A 17,795-nucleotide genomic window follows, 5' to 3' on the forward strand; every position below is an offset into this window, starting at 1 on the left:
CCACCAACAGTGCACCAGGATTCCCTTTTCTCTCCACAGCCTCACTAGCACTTATTGTTTGTTGATTTGTTTATGATGGCCATTCTGACCAGTGTGAAGTGGTATCTCATTATGTTTTTATTTGCATCTCTCTGATGACTAGTGATGCTGAGCACCTTTTCATATGTTTCTGGGCCCTCTGTCTGTCCTCCTTGGAGAAGTGTCTATTCAGGTCCTTTGCCCATTTTTTTATTGGATTGTTTGTCTTTCTGGTGTGAAGTCATGTGGGTTCTTTATATATTCTGGAAATCAAACCCTTGTCCGAAGTATCGTTGGCAGATACATTTACCCATACAGTTGGTTCCCTTTTTTGTTGTTGATGTTTTTTTTTTTTAGCTGTGCAGAAGCATTTTAACTTGATATAGTCCCATCTGTTTATTATTTCCTTTATATCCCTTGTTCTAGGGGATGTATTGGTGAAAATACTGCTGTATGGGATATCTGAAATTTTGCTGCCTATGTTCTCCTCGAGGACTTTTATGGTGTCATGACTTATTTAAGTATTTTATGTATCTTGGGTTTATTTTTGTGTATGGTATAAGTTGGTGGTCTAGCCCTCTTTTTAGAATACATTTATAAAATTTTCTCCCCATACAAAAATACTAAGATAGGGAATTTCTAAAGAAATTTAAAGATATAGAACATTTGATTTAGAGTCAGATCAACTATTCTAATCATATTAAAATATATCATTTTTCTCCCATAAAATTAGGATACAGTTTCATCCAGTTCCAATACAGCTTCTGTTATATAGCTGGGTTTTCTTTTCTGGAAATCTCTAGGATGGAGATGATTTGTGTAAAGCATTACATTTCCAGTTTGTCACAATGATGTTTTCTAGGGAAATTTTTCCTCACTTCCCAACTCCACACAGTTTCCAGTTTTTGCCCTTTTTTTTAAACTTTTAGTTGTTAAGTTGGAAATATAGTTGCAACTCCTAAAACTGGTATCAGGAAAAAGGACTTGTTGGTATAAGATACATTCATAGAAAATGCTTGTTCATTTAATTGGCCTAATCACTGTAGAAATTCATGCTTAGCTGTTCTGAAAATGGAAATGAAACTCAATAAGTAGTCAGGTTTCCTTGTTTAACTTCTGTTGATTTGCTTTCCCCTCGCTTCTATAAAAATGTGAATGTAATGTTTTAAAGCTGGTCAACAGAAGAAGGAAAAAGGAATTGACAAAGGTTCATAAATCTAAAATGGGATAATGAATTATGCATATAGTTGAGTTGATCATCCCAGACTTCTGATTGCATTAGTTCACTGAAAACTTGAACTAGTCTGTATTTTTGGTATTTTATTGAACTATTCTATTATGTATCCACCTATGTCCCAAAGGACAGCATATCGAATCACTTTATAGTCTAACTGAGAAAAGCATTGGCATAAACATTTTTTACTAAATAAACATTTAAAAATTTATAATTCCCATTTTTCTATTTTTACTATTAAAAACAATCTTGTGCTTCTTTGATGATCTCATTGGCATAAAACCATACTGGTGGACTTGTTAGGTAAAGGATATGCCTCTTTAAGATTTTTGATATGTGTTATCAAATTGCTTTCCAGAAAGATTTATGCATTTATAATTCTATTGTCAGTGTAAGGTACTGCAGATTTGCCCATTGTTGTCAGCCTTGAGTAATACCATTGCATTTTTCGGTTAGTCTGAGATGGGTGCAAAGGGATATTTTAAACTTGTGTATCTTTAGCTTTTAATGACTTTGATTTTCCCCCTCATGTCTTGGCTTTTAAATTTAGATTTTATTTTTATCAGAGCTATACTTGGTTTAAAGATTCAGCAGTCTGTAAGACTTATTTTGAAAACTAGCCAACTTCCATATTCCTTCCTCCATACTGCGATCTCCCTTAGGGCTGCTTCATTTTCTGTTTACTTCCATGTAGTGTGAGATAACGCACCTCTATTGCCACTTCCTGCTTCTGTAGCTTAAGGTATCATCTGTTGGTTTCCTGATTTGGATTTGGTTTTCTTCTGTGCACTCAATCTCTGCTACACACCTGCACATCCCTTCAACTCTTTTTAACCCCACCCTTCTCTCAGGAATTACTATTTGCTGAGCCTTTGAGGGAGGGGTTTTAAAGAAGCCCTCTATTGTCATTTTAGTGTGGTTTTAGTAGGAATGGATATGTGTGTTCCATCTTCCATCTTTAACTGGAAGTCCTTTTTTTTTGTGCCTTTAGTAATAACTTTCATAAAGTAATGCTTATGTGGAATCAAGACTGACTGGATTTGAATGCTGGCTTTGCTATTGACTAGCATTGAGATCTAAGATAAGTTAGTTCAAATCTCTAAACCTCATTTTTTTCATCTGTGCAATAGGCTTAATATAATACCTATCTTAGACTATTGTAAAGTGCTCTTTAGAGTAGTGTCTGCTGCCTGGCAGTATCTTACTATCTGCCAGGCGCTTAGTAAGAATACAAACATAGTTGTCCCTGCTCTTGTTACTTTCTTGCTCATGACCTTGACTCAGTCTTCCAGTGACTCAGTCTTCCAGTGGAATGCTTGTCCTTTTTCTTGATCAGAGGTGCCATTTATATAGTCTGTCGTTGGTCTTTTATTTTTATTTATGGTACTTGGGATATGTAATCATATTCATACTGTTTTATGTTATGAGCTCTACTTTTGCTGTCATATTTGTGTTTTTGAGAGATATGTGGTGATAAAGAAAGAAAGGTGTGGGATAGGTAGGAGAGTAAAACTGGAAATTATTTGAGGCTATTGATAAAGGGGGGCCAGAGAGGCTAAATGAAGAAATGATTATTTTTGTCATGTAAGAGCCCTTTTCTTTTTGGTGGGTAAATTTCCTTAATTTTTAAAAGCCTTCTTGAGTGCTCTTCTCACCATCTACCCAAATGTATTTCATTGAAAACTTAGAGCTTTTAGTTTCAGATTCTCCTCTAATGCTTACTTCTCTGAAATTAGATCCAAAATTGGTTTCTGAGTAATAAAATTTATCATATTCCTCAAGTTAATGCCATGTTAACAAAGTTACTTTCTTTTGAATATTATATATAATATTGAAATGATATACATGTTGATATTTCAAGGTTGTACAGGTACTTAATTCATCCTTTTAAGTTTATTTGATTTTTTCTGGTTTGTCATTTTTGGTAGTATGTATATTATTTTATTTGGATCTCTTTTGTCTTAGTTTTATGATTAAATAACTTATGATTCTTTAAGTGACAGTTCATCTGAGTTTGATCTCTCCACAGATTCAGAGCAGGATGTAGCACTCAAACTTGCCCAGGAGCGAGCTGAAATTGTTGCTAAATATGACAGAGTAAGTATTCATATTTACTCTTTAAGTTTTATTGGGAAAACATATAAATAGAAATAGATTTGCTTTTAGGAGAGCATGATTACAGAACCAGTGTGTTTACTTCATGTGACCATTGAAGTCATCTCTTTTCTCTGACTTCATCTCTAAATGTTCTCTCCTCCTTGCCGCTGCTCCAGCCACTCTAGTCTCTCGCAGTTCTTCCAGCACACCAGGCTTGCTCCTGACTCAGGGTCTTTGCGCTGGCTGTTCTTCTGCCTAGAACATACAGATCCTGGATATCCTCGTGCCTCATCGCCTTCTCTCTTTCAGATTTTCACCCAGGTGCTGCCTTCGTGAAATCTCTGAACACACTCTTTAATGCTCTTCCTCTGCCCTCGGCATTCTGTATTCCCTTCTTTTATTTATTTTCACCACAGCACTTATTACATAACAGTGGATATATTATACTTTATTTGTTGACTGCTCTCACTCCTAGAATATAGATTCTCTGAGGGTATGAATTTCTTTTGTTTTGCTTTACTCTTGTAGTGTAAACCTCTAGAAAGGTTACTGACTCATACTAGATATTCAACAAATATTTCAATAAGTTAGTATACACAATTAAATACTCACTTTATTCATAACTTATATGTGCTATTAAAAATTTACGCTGGGTCTGAAATTTTAAATTATACATTTGTATATACTCTCCATTAGCATTGTATCCTTAAATTACTTATGAAATCTGGTTTTTAATGCCCTAGAAAGTCACAGTTGTTGGTGATTTACATGTCTCATTATTTCCTAACCTCTTGAGGTCTGTGAGTTGCAGCGGTGGTTTATAAATGTCATGTTTTATATTTATATCACTTGCATGTAATTTCATATCTGTTATTTTTCATTATTGTGAGAACAACAGGAGCATCAAATTAGAGAAAGCCGTCTGGACTGTGCCCTGCTTCCAGGGAGGCACACAGGCAGTGCTCAGCTCAATGGCTATGTTCCCAGAATTTGTTTTTAAGTGGTCATTTGGAACATCAGACACAGTTTCCCATTACTATGATTAGGTTTTGGGTAGTCCGTGAAAAACCTAATTAATTTATTTAACTGCTTAACTAATTTAAAACCAGTAGAACTGTCAGTCATTCATCCTTGCATGCTTTTTTTCCCCATGCAACTAACACTTAGTGACCAGGCTAGGTAGGCATTGTGCTAGGCCCTAGGGATTCACACTACACATGTGAGGTAGAGCTGTTTTTGCCCACAAGATGCTCACCACTTACTTGGAGAACACACGAGCAGACAGTTATAAAGTATATTTGAATGGATGGGTTTACAAGACAGTTGGGTATTGAGTCTGAAATTTGAGGGCTTAGTCCGAGGGTGTCCACCCTGCAGCCTGCAGGCCTCATGTGGCCCAGGATGGCTGTAAATGAGGCCCAGCACAAAATCCTAAATTTACTTAAAACATTATGAGATTTTTTTTGTTTTTGTTAGTGTTTGTGTATTTAATGTGTGGCCCAAGACAACTCTTCTTCCAGTGTAGCCCAGAGATGCCAAAAGGTTGGACACCCCTCGATAGACAGTTACATTTGGGGTTTCTGCACTGGCAGTGCGAGTTAACAGCCTCAGGGGTGAAATGGGAGAGCAGTGGCTGAGGACAGAGGTCTAGACACGCGGGCAGTTAAGAGATACTTGTGAAAAAGACACCAAAAGAAAAGCTGGAAAGGGATGAGGATAACCAAGGGAGGTGATGTCATGTAGGCTGCGGAATAGAAAGTGAGAAGCTGCACTTTCTATTGGGCTTCAAAAAAAGTACATTTGAAAAGGACTAAAAAGTGCCCACTGGTTTTAATAATGGTAGATCGTTTTTTTGGCCTTGGCAGGAATCATTTCAGGGCTGATGTATCTGTGGAGTAAAGAAGCAGAGAGACAAGGGAGACAGCCCACTCTTCTGAGAAGTTTGGATGAAAAGACAAGAAATACTTTTTTTTTCTAAGACATGTTCACTCAAAAACTTTAAAGTTTGACAGTTTGTTCTTGAGTGACTTTCTTTTTCTCCTTTGCTCCTTCCTTCCCAGGTACTCACAGGAACCCAAGTCTGAGCAAAGCTTCACTACAGGTCAGCTATTGCTGACATACGGTGTCTTCCAAAGTGTGTAACTAGAAAATAGAGATGATATTGCCAAAAATATCAATATCAATATCAATATATATATTTTAAAGTTAGCTAAGGTGGATAGTGCCTCATTTCCAGCTCTTACTGTTCATATATAAAAATGGCTCTCCTGTTTTTGATCTTTGTATTTAAAAAATTATTCAATTTTACAGGTTTCCAATAACGCCCTTCTTTGTTCGCTGTTACAGGGACGAGAGGGTGCAGAGATTGAACCTTGGGAAGATGCTGATTACCTTGTTTACAAAGTCACAGATAGATTTGGCTTTTTACAGTAAGTTGCGTGAATTGAAAGCTAACTTTTTTATTATAATGCTTCTGTGGACACCTGTTACATTTACATTATTTTATTTTTTAAATCCTCACCCGAGGATATATTTATTGATTTTAGAGGGAGAGGAAGTGAAAGAAAGAGAAACATCGATGTGAGAGAGAAACATTGATCAGTTGGTTGCCTCCCATGCATGCCCTGACTAGGGCTTGAACCTGCAACCTAGGCTTGTGCCCTGAGTAGGAATCAAACCCACAGCCTTTTGGTGTGTGGGATGATGCTCCAACCAACTGAGCCACCCAGCCAGGGTGATTTTATTTATTTATTTATTTTAATTTTAATTTTTTTAAAGATTTTATTTATTTATTTATCTTTAGAGGGGAAGGAGAGAGGGAGAGAAACATCAATGTATGGTTGCCTTTTGTGCGTCCCCTGCTGGGAGTTGGCCTGCAGGGAACTGGCCTGCAACCCAGGCATGTGCCCTGACTGGGAATCGAACCGAGATCCTGGTTCGCAGGCCTGTGCTCAATCTACTGAGCTACACCAGTCAGGGCTGATTTTATTTATTTTTAATAGCATGCTATGAATAAGAGTCTAAGACTTAAACCTTGCAACATACTTTTGTTACTAAATTTCTGACATTTTTAACCTCTGTGATTGAAATTCAACTATTTCGTAAGAACACAATCTTTAATACATATTTGTTGTATTTTTGTAAGGACATTAAGTGCAATAAATGAGTTGCATTAATAACTTTAACAGAATTAAATGGAAAGAATAACAATTTGTGTTTCAAGAATAATTATAAAACATATCATTTTATATAAATGCATTTTTAAAATAATGAGCAATTAGAACTTTTAGTTTTATGCAGCCTAAAATTGAGTGATGAAAAAAAATCTGTTAATCTTCCTTATAGTTGTAAATGTATTTGTATTATTGCTTCTCCAAATTAATTCCATTTATCCTGAGTATGTTATATAAAGAGTTGAGAGAGGTCTAGACCACTGTAAAGTGGTTAAAAAGATTTTGACTCTTAAAAACATACTGTAAATGATGTGAATCTACCTGTTCTGGTTCTGGCATTGTTTAGTCAGATTCCTGTGGGCTGGAGACTTCTATTCATTTCTATAATTTGTTTGGTTCCATACAGTTCAGTGATTAACTTCTCATTCAAATGTATTTTTCATTCTTCTTTATTATAAATAGGAAAAAGCCAGAGATTTTTATTTTATGATACATGAGTAAAATTGAGGGAAAAATACTGTTTCTTATATAGTTCAGAGCAGTAACTTATAGTACTCAGAACTTGTTTTCTCCTTTTGTCAGGTTTCTTGCATTTAGATAGTGTTTGGTTGTCTAACGTTTTTCACAGGGTAAAACAAGCAAACAGACACAGAAACAGTACTTTAGGTTAGAGAATATGTGCTTTTCCTGTGGCTTCACTGGCTTAGTTAACCATTTCGTGCCTCGTGTGTAAAACAGAAATCATTGACTACTTTACATACCTTACAATGTAGAGGAAGATTTGAAGACATAAAATAATAGAATACTATGCAAAGGACAAATATAAAGTATTATTATTATAACTAATGACATTAGCATGCCCAAAATGTTCTCCTGAGAAATTATTATTAGAAGACTTTGAGCTTCAACAGACTAGCAGAGCAGTATTTAACCACGATAAAAATACTGTTCTTAAATTAACCCCTCCCCACTTCCACTTTTTTTTAAATTTAAGTAAATCAAGCTTGGCCACAAATGTGGCAGGAAATGCGTACACATTTCTGTGGGTTAATGTGCAGATCTGAGGTATGTGAGTGAGTAAAGTTTTGGAGACAGCTTGAGCATTTAGCTGTATCAGGAGCAGTGGGTCCCACACTAGTCAGCTGGGAACTGTTTGTTTTTTAAAAATAGATTTCTGGGGTCTATCCCAGATTTTGGTTTATCAGGTGGAGCACAGCTCAGCTGATTTTGACCTCCGCAGTGTTTCTGATGGCAATGAACTATTCTAAAAGATGTGTTAATCATGAAATGGTCTAATATAGTACAAAATACACAGGAAAAAAACTGTGCATTCCAAAAGGATCTAGTAATTACCTAATTTTTTTTTCTCTTTGTTTGAAACAATACGAGCAAGTTTCTGGCCCAAGAGCCTAGGCTGTACTTGACAGTCTAAAAATCACCCTCGGTTATTTTGTGCTTGTTTTTACCCTCTGTGCTGAGATCCATTTGGCACTAACGGGGAAAAAGTCAGTCCATTTACTTAATAATATTAGTTAATATTTATTGAGCACTGACTGTATAACAGGCACTGTTTTATGCTCTTTACATTGATTAATTCATTTCTCTCAAACACTCTTTGGGATAAGTATTCTTTTTTAAAAAAAATCAGTTTTTTAGATGGAAATGAAGCACAAAGAGATCATGCAGCTTGCCTAGGTTGTGCTGACAGTGTCACGTCTGGTGTGCGGACCTTGGCAGTCCTACAGCAGAGCTGTGTTCTGAACTGCTGTATTACACTGCTGGTTACTGCTCTCCCGTACTTTTAATAAAAGAAACCCAGTAGAAAGCTTCGAAATGCCTAGAAAAAGGGGACAAAAAGAGTGCCTAATGAGAAGGATACTATTCAAAATGATCACGTGTACTGAGTTAGTGCCCAGAGAGCAAAGCTCTCCACTTCTTTAGAAATGAAGCTGATTGATACGAGTTCTCATACTACCTATCGTACTAAATTTTCTTTTTATTTACTCCTTGATGCTGTCCTAAGGCAGGCAGCTCAAATCAAATGAGAATAATGAAACATAGTAATGGATTTTAGTGTAATGTTAGGCTTTATTAAATTTCACTGAAATCATTTATGTTTGTTACAGTGTCTAATTTCAGTAAATCACTTTCTCCAGAGGTTGTTTCTGGTGGCTTTTATTGCTTGTCACTGTAGATTGGAGTTTTTTCTGCTGTTGAATAAAGTCACGTGGCCTAGGTGTTTTGATACTGCTCCCTGTCACACCTTGATCGAAAGAGTATTTTTTTCTGTTTAGTTCTTTGCAATTTTTGCTTGGTTCGCCAATGAAATTGGATTATAAGTGTCAATGTAAGTAAAATGCAATGGCAAAAACGAAATTTCTTGCCTTCGCTGAAGGCTGCTGACTTCATATCTAATTATAGTTTTAGTTAAGTTAAATTACTTGTTATAATATATAAAGAAGGATGACAGTAATTAACAAATGTAGTACAGGACTAACTTGGTTCTATAACAGATTTCACAATAAATATGAAAACTGTTGCCAAACCTGCTTGGCTTGACTCTGGCACAGGAATGTCTTTGTTAAGTACTCAGAAATGGGGAGCTGTCCCCAGTCTGTCCCCAGTCTGTGTGCCAGTGATCACACTGCTTTAGAGAATGGAGGGATTGAGCTTCTTTAAAAAGTTAGAGAACTTTAAACATTTTTATCAAAAACAGCCAGTGCAACTACTCTGCTCAACAAAGAATGCTTGGTATTTGGATAAAGATAGATAATGCTTTTAGGTCACAAGTTATTAATAGAAGAAGTAAAAGGAAATTGTACCAAAAATGAAGATAAAATTAATACCAAGCTTCAGGTTTTCAACTCCTTATCAAAATATATATATTTATAAAATTAGCATATTGTGGTTTACTGTATGTTTATAAATATTGGAAAACCAGAATAAAGGTCATTTTGTTTTTAAATAATAATCTTTTGATGACAAGGGCTTGAAAACTCTATTCATCTAATAATTTTGACTAGAGTAAATGTAAACTTAGACAAAATCTACTACAAAAATAGAAATAAAATTTGGTCAGTATATTCAACTTAATTGATTTTAACAAGTTAACTTAAGTTTCCAAAATGAAAGTTTATCTTAAGTTATAGAAATAGTCCATCTAAGCTATTAAAAGTTACAGATGCATGTACTCTAATTAGTAATTCTAAATTTAATAGCAGATGAAAAATATATCCAGTTAAGGTCTCTCTCTTTTCACATATGGCTATGTTGTTGTCATTGTCATTTTTACTTACTGTATTTCTGTGAAGCATTGCTTCTTACTGTCAGCATGGTGTTTTCTTTGACCCACTCCTAGGTGCTTCTTTCTCTTAGAGGACAAACCTTTGTTTTCTGAAGCAGAGGGAGGCAATCATTTTCTGTAAAGAGCCAATATTAGATATTTTTAGCGTTATGGACGCTTCTTCACAGCCATTCCACTCTACCGTTGTAGCATGAAAACAACCACAGGCAAAACAGAGTGTGGCAGTATTCTGGTAAAACTTCATTTACAAAAACAGGCAGTGGCTGGATTTGATCCACGGTCGTCTGTAGTTTCCTGATCTAAAAGAATACTCTTCTCACACAGATTTTGGTCCTTTTATTTTCCTACGTGAAGAATTTTTAGGTGTTAAGGTAAAGATGCATACATGCATGCAGGCATGTGTTTATCCTTCCCTTTGTACATTCATCCAGCTATGTTAGTGTATTCCTCCAATGTGCCAGCACCTGTGCCTGAGGTGCAGTGCTTTACAGGTGTATTCTAGACATTGTGTGTGGCGTTTGTTAGAGCAGCATTCCCTTGGTTTCTTCTTGGAAGGCTGTGGAAATTAATGTATTTCGATATAGAAATTTGAGGAGAAATAGTTTTTTTGGAGGTGAGTGTTATGCACAGAAAATTTTTCTTTTTTTCTTTTTTTTTAAGATTTTATTTATTTATCTTTAAAGGGGAAGGAGAGAGGGAGAGAAACATCAATGTATGGTTGCCTTTTGTGTATCCCCTGCTGGGAGTTGGCCTGCAGGGAACCAGCCTGCAACCCAGGCATATGCCCTGACTGGGAATTGAACTGCGATCCTCTGGTTTGCAGGCCCGTGCTTAGTCCACTGAGCTACACCAGCCAGGGCCAGAAAATTTTGTATAAAAAGTTTTAGGGTATGAAGTAATATGCAAGAACCTGCATGTAGGAAAACTTGACCACATTCTCGAGCACTATCATCAGTCAATGAAGTCTCAAGATTTATTACAAAATTCAACACACATTCATGAAAACTAAACAAAATGGGTAGAGAAGGAATGTATCCCAACATATTAAAGGCCATATATGATAAGTGCACAATTAAGATCATTCTCAATGGGAAAAAACTGAAAGCTTTTCCTTAAAGCTCAGAAGTAAGACAGGGATGACCACTCTCACCACTTTTGTTCAATAGCGCTCTGCCTAGGACATCTTAAAGTCCTAGCCAGAGCAACAAGGTAAGAGAAAAAAGGTATCCAAATCAGAAGAAAAGAAATAAAACTGTCTCTATTTGCAGGTGATATGATCTTATACATAGAAACCCTAAACACTCCACCAAAAAGAAAATGAAAGTGTGTTAGAACTAATAAATGAATTCAGTCAAGGTGCAGGATACAAACTCAATATACAAAAAAACAATCGTGTTTCTGTATACTAGTAACAAACTATCAGAGAAATTAAAAGAACAATTTCATGTATAATTGCATCAAAAATGATAAAATACATAGGTGTCAATTTAAACAAAGATGTAATAGATCTATACTCTGAAAAGTATGGGACATTGATATAGAAGTGGAAGAAGATACAAATAAATGGGATGAAGGTCCATGCTCATGGATTAGGAGAATTAATATTGTTCAAATGTCTGTTCTACCCCAAGCAATATACAGATTCAAAGCAATCCCTATCAAAATTTCAGTGGCTTATTTTATGAAAATGGAATAAACAGTCCTAAAATTAGTATATAATCACAAAAACTGTAAATTGCCAAAGCAATTTTGAGCAAGAAAAATAAGGCTGGAGGCATCATACTTCCTAGTGTCGAACTATATTGCAAAGCTGTATAGTAATAAAAACTGTATGGTGTTGATATAAAAACAGACATATGGATCAGTGGAACAGAATTGAGGACCTAGAAATAAACCCGCATATATATGGTAAATTAATTTGTAACAAAGGAAGCAGGAATAAATAATGGGGATAGGATAGTTTCTTTAATAATTGATGTTGGAAAAACTGGACAGCTGCATGCAAGAGAATGAAATTGAACCACTGTCTTGCATCATACACAAAAATCAACTCAAAATGGATTAAAAACTGAATATAAGACCTGAAATCATAAAATTTCTAGAAGAAAACATAGGCAAAGAATTGAAGGAGTAAACTTCTTACATTGGTCTTAGTCATGATTTTTTTGGATTTGGCACCAAAAGCAAAGGCAACAAAAGCAGAAATAAATAAGTGGGACTATATCAAACTGAAAAGTTTCTGCACAGCAAAAGAACCCATCAACAAAATGAAAAGCCAGTCTATCAAATCAGAGAAAATATTTATAAATTGTGCATTTTATAAGAGGTTAATGCCCAGACTATCTAAAGAACTCATAAAACTCAATAGCCAGAAACGAAAAACAAAAAAAACCCCAACAATTTGATTTAAAAGTGGACAGAGGCTCCAAATAGACATTTTTCCAAAGAAGACACCCAGTTGAGCGACAGAGGTAGGAAAAGGTGCTCAGCATCACTAATCATCAGGGAAATGCTAATTAAAACCACAGCAAGATATCACCTTATACCAGTTTAGAATTAAAAAACAAAAAACACAAGAGACAAGTATTGGTGAGGATGTGGAAAAAAGGGAATTTTTCTGCACTGCTGGTGGGAATGTAAATTTCAACCACTGTGAACAACAATATGGAGGCTAAAAATAATTAAAAATAGAACTGCCATATTATCTAGCAACTCCACTTCTGGATATTTATTTAATAAAAATCAAATCACTATCTTGGAAAGATATTTGTACCCCTATGTTCTTTGCAGCATTATTTACGATAGCCAAGACATGGAAACACTCTAAGTGTACATCCATGGATGAATGGAAAAGAAAATGTCATATATGTTTATGATATGTCTTTATAGTATTAAGTGACATAAGTCAGACTGAGAAAGACAAATACTGTATGGTGTCGCTTATATGTGGAATCTTAAACAAACAAACAACAACTTCATAGATATGGAGGACAAATACATGGTTGCCAAAGGAAGGGCTGGAGGGTAGGGGCAGTGGGTGAAGGTGGTCAATAAGTATAAACTAGACATAAGTAAGTCCTGGATCTAAGGAGCCGCTCAGTGACTATAGTTAACAGTGCTGTATTACATGTTTGAAAGTTGCTAAGGGAATAGATCTTAAAATTTTTCCTCAAAAGGAAAAGATTGTTAAAAATCTGTAAGCATGTATGCTGATGGATATTTAGTAAACTTTATGTAATCATTTTGCAATATGTATATATATATGAAATCATTATGTTATAGACTAAAACTAATATACTTATGTCAATTATGTCTTAATTTTTAAATAAATAAATTTTAAAATGCACATTAAAAATGCTTGGATAGCAGGAATTCAGTAATGGTTTGGGAATCATGATGGGGACTGGATAGACAACCACATCCAGATAGGGTTGTGACAGGGCAAAGGGATTATGTAAAATATTGAGTAGGATAAAATTTTAAGATTAGGTTTGTGTACTCCTGAATTTTGCCTAAGGCTGACCATGGTTGTATGTGTTTATGCTGGCATTCCTCTCTCCCAGGATTTCAATAGCATGATTTGAAGTTAAGGTAGAGTGGGCTGCTGTGTACAGTCCTATCTCATCTTGAATTTCAGAAAGCAGTTGGTTCTGTGAGATCTGCCAAACACAGACCATGTAGCCTGAGCAGATGATCAGCATCATTCCACAGACAAGTGCAACACTTGGTTTTGAGTCAGGGTTGAGAATAGGTCTGTCAGTCTTGTTTAGTAAATAGGAAGACACCAAAGAAATGCACCCAGGAACTTCAAAGAACTTCTGTGATAGGCAGCCATAGCTAGCACTTCATTTGCAGTTAGAGATGTTTAAATAAATAGTTGTCAGGATCAGCTCAAATCAGCTGTACAAAAGGTTCATCTTGCCCAGGGTAGCTTACTAACCCCAGAAATTCCATTCTTGGTGTGCGCAAAGGGTACCAGATGTTCTTTCAAGGCCTCACTGCTGACTAATTACCTAGGAAGTACGTTCCAGAGGTGTCAACAAGTCCTCTTCTGCCAGTAAATAAAGAATGGATAGGTACACTTTTAAACCAGAAATTATATCCTGTATCATGCATACGTCATAGGCCCTAGTAATCAGGATTACAAATTAGCAGGGAAATTTAGACTAAGAGCATAATGAAAGCTATAAAAAAAGTCAGGGTGTCACATTCAGTAGAGTATTCAGTTTACAGTAGAAAAACAACAAAAGACTTTTTATATTTAATCCTCTAAGTTTCTTGTCCTCTTGAAAATTGATTTTTCAGCCTTTTCATATACTCCTACAATAATCTAAAGATCTTGATCTTAATGCGAACTCACTGGGTTAGAGATTGCTGAACGTCTCCACATTAGGCTAAGTGTGACTAAGTGAAAATGTTAGTTTCCTTATCTATGAAATGAGGGAGGGTTTGGTCTAGCTCTCTAAGATCTCTTTTAAAAATTACACTTTTTTTTGTCAGTTGTAGCTTCATGGTTCACCTAAGAACTCATCGGAGTAGCAAAGAGTGCCCTTAAAATACTAGACTCTTAAATACAAATGTTTTACACTCAGGAAAGAGGTATTATTTGATGTCAAGAGAAACTAAGGCAAGAATATTTACATATCATTGCAAAAACATCAACATTACTAAGATGAAAACTCAAAGCACATAACTTTGTTTATGAATGGCACATATTTTTATATTTTTGACAGTGAATATAAGAGTCTCAGAATATTTTATATCAGAGGTGATATTACAAAATTACCATGTTAGAAAAGTGAATTTCATCTGTTATTGTACATTAAAAAAATCATCCCCATTGAAGTTTTCACAAATGATTTCCTTATTTACCAGAAAATTTTTCATTTTAATTCATAAATCTGTTGAAGACAGTTTTATTTTTCTATACAATTTCTTTTAAACAGTCATTTATTTAGGCCATGGTTTGAGCCAGAGAGAGGAGATGATGGTCTAGAGTACAGGTTGGTGAACTGTGGCCTGCAAGCCAAATCCAGTTTATCACCTGTTTCTGTAAAAGTTTTATGGAAACAAAACCACAATTAATTTACATTTTGCCTGTGTCTGCTCTGCAATGCAACATCAGAGATGAGTAATTATGAAAAAGATTGTATGGTCTATAAAGCCTAAAGTATTTATTATTTAAATATTTACCTTTATAGAAGAAGGTTGCTGATGGTTCCTAGTCTAGAGTGGTGTTGTCCAGGAGAGCTTTATGCATTGCTGGAAATACTCTTTCTGTATCTGCACTGTTCAATATGGTAGCCTCTATCGGCAGAATTATCATGTACTTGAACTGTGGCTAATGAGAATGAGTGACTGAATTTTTAATTTTTTTAAAGATTTTATTTACTTATCTTTAGAGGGGAAGGGAAGGAGAGAAGGAGAGAAATATCAATGTATGGTTGCCTCTTGTGTGTCCCCCGCTAGGAACTAGCTACAACCCAGGCATGTGCCCTCACTAGGAATCGAACTGCAATTGTGTGGTTCGCAGGCCTGCACTCAATCCACTGAGCTACACCAGCCAGGGCTGAATTTTTAATTTTATTTAATTTTTATTTAAAACTAAATAGCCACATATACCTAGAGATTACTTTATTGGACAGTGCTAGTCTAGAGATGTAAAGATAGGAGACATTATGGTTATAGATAGCTAATTGTTTTATATAGAATTTGGTGGAATAGAAGCTATATAACTTTTGTGATGACAAATAAAAGGTTGTGCATTATGTGTACCTGTTGGTTTATAATTTTTTCAAAGTTTACTTGGATTTAAAGTATTTGACACATACTGTTTTTTTTTTCTCTGCAGTGAGGAGGAGCTCCCATATCATAATGCAGCCATGGAACGGGTAAGGCCAGCTCTGCATTTACTTATAGTTAGTGGTGAATTGTGTTTATTAGAGGAATAAAAACTGCCACCTTTCTGATTTTGAATGCCATCTTATATATTAATGGTGTGTCATTCTTAATATTTGATCCTAAGTATATCACTGTTAGGAAGGAATTAAATTAATGGTGAAATAATTTTAGGAGATTTGATGGGACTTCTGGTAGATATTTGATAAAAGGAAAGGTATCATTTATCAGAGAAGATTTGATTTCTAGACAGGTAGTTCCCAGTCCAGAAGTGCTTCCTAATGCAGAGCCTTTAAAGAGCATAGTTGCTTGGGACCCACCTCAGTCTGTTAAGTCAGACTCTCTGGGCAGGAGGCTGGGTGTGTAATTTGTAAAATGTCTCACAAGTGATTCTCATGCATCCTGTGGCTGATAGAGCACTACTCCAGACCATAGCTCTTTGCAGCATAGCTGTTGCATGAGGTTTAAACAACTTTCCCCAAAACAACAATAACACATTTTGCTGTAGTCAAATTAAGATATTAACTTTTTAAGAATTAGAGAAGTCTTATATACAGTGAACCTGTCACCCTTTGTTAATGCGGGGTTTCCACTTTCTTCATTATATTTGGCTAGGGATCTGGTTCCATAATTGAGAACTAGGGACTGAATGTTTTAAAGCTGGTCAGACTCTCCCTTCCCTACTCTGTTTTTTTTACTTTCTGCACCAAAAAGTGAATTGTAGAATAAGACAGGCTACTAATTAGGATTGTTCTCAGTTTATGTTTGTTGAGGAAGGAAGCTGAGTTTCAGAAAATGGAGATAAAATTAAAATTGGAATTTGAAAAATATTTGAGAAAACTGTTCTAAAATCAAAATTTCCCTAAAATAAAACCTGTAGCATAGCTTTGAGATGTGGACAAAATTGCCATTTTACATAGAGTTCCCCATAGGGAACTCTGCGTACATTAGAATTCTCTTGTGACTTCTTGATTTTCTCAGTATCATACCTTGATGTTTTGCCAAGGGAATTTCTTTCTTCTTCTTCTTCTTCTTCTTTCTTTCTTTCTTTCTTTTTTTTTTTGATAGCTGTGTTCTTGCATAGCACTGGTCTAGGTACTGCCTAGATATTTGGATCAAATAAGACATAGTTTCTGCCATTGAGATGCTTACTGTCTGCCCAGTGACTAAAGGAAGGTCAAGTGAGGCAACACATGGGAGATTATTGGTGGCTTTTAGGAGCGTAGTATTGCAATATTAGTGAAATGAAATGGTAGTGTTGGCAGTGGGGAAAGCAGACCTATGGCTAAGGAATGAATGAAAAGGAAGTGATAAATAACAGGGAACAGTTTCTAAATTCTGCCTCTGGTGAACTTTCTACTAGTCCACTTCGGAATGGGAACATCAGGATTTGTTTCCACTCTCTGACTAGTCTTCTCTTGTCTAGTGCCCTAATTTCACTGATTCTTGGACTCCACTGATACCACCACTGTTTCATTGTTTTTCACCACACTCATGTCTTCAAGGCAACCAATCGACACATTCTTCCTTTCTCTATTCCTTTCCCTCGGAAGGCAATGAATGAATGAATGAATAAAATAAAAACTTCTGAGTTATCTTTGACTTTTTCTTACCCCACATTTCATCTCTTAGCAGTTCTGGAAGTTCTGCCTTCAAAACATATTCAGAATCTGATAACCTGCTTTATTTCTACCACCTGGTCCACTACAATCTCTTCTGGAGCTTCCAACTTCCTGCTTCTGCCATCATCCCCCCTTCTCCCCAGAGTCTGTCTATTCACCAAAAGAACCAGAAAGATTATTTTTTAATAAGTAAGATTGTGTCATTCTCTAATTGAAACACACTAAGAGGGAAAGTCCTTAGAATGACCTGCAAGGCCTGGTGTGACCTGGTTTGTGTTAAGGCTCTCACTTCACCTCCTGCTGCCTTTTCTTGCTCACACACTGGCCCTCTTGGTGCTTTTTGAGCATGCCCACCATATTTCTTCTATGAGGCTTTCTGCACTGGCTACTTCCTTTCTTGGTATGGGTGCTCTTTCCCCTGATGGTGAGAAGTCTCAGTCCCTCATTCC

General features: G+C 35.8%; 1 protein-coding gene across 4 annotated transcripts in view; it reads left to right on the plus strand.

Annotated features, from left to right (window-relative positions):
* The window catches only part of USP6NL (USP6 N-terminal like), a 186,669-nt gene that overhangs the window by 106,874 nt on the left and 62,000 nt on the right, over positions 1-17,795 (plus strand). For all 4 annotated transcript variants that reach the window (XM_037065944.1, XM_037065945.1, XM_037065946.1 and 1 more), the window contains 3 exons: positions 3,282-3,349; positions 5,696-5,778; positions 15,678-15,717. In XM_037065944.1, coding sequence (XP_036921839.1) covers positions 3,282-3,349; positions 5,696-5,778; positions 15,678-15,717 — 191 coding nt within the window. The remainder of the gene's footprint in view (positions 1-3,281; positions 3,350-5,695; positions 5,779-15,677; positions 15,718-17,795) is intronic.

Source organism: Sturnira hondurensis, unplaced genomic scaffold (assembly GCF_014824575.4).
Source record: "Sturnira hondurensis isolate 20B ecotype Veracruz unplaced genomic scaffold, ASM1482457v3 Scaffold0016284, whole genome shotgun sequence".
Classification (NCBI taxonomy): Eukaryota; Metazoa; Chordata; class Mammalia; order Chiroptera; family Phyllostomidae; genus Sturnira; species Sturnira hondurensis.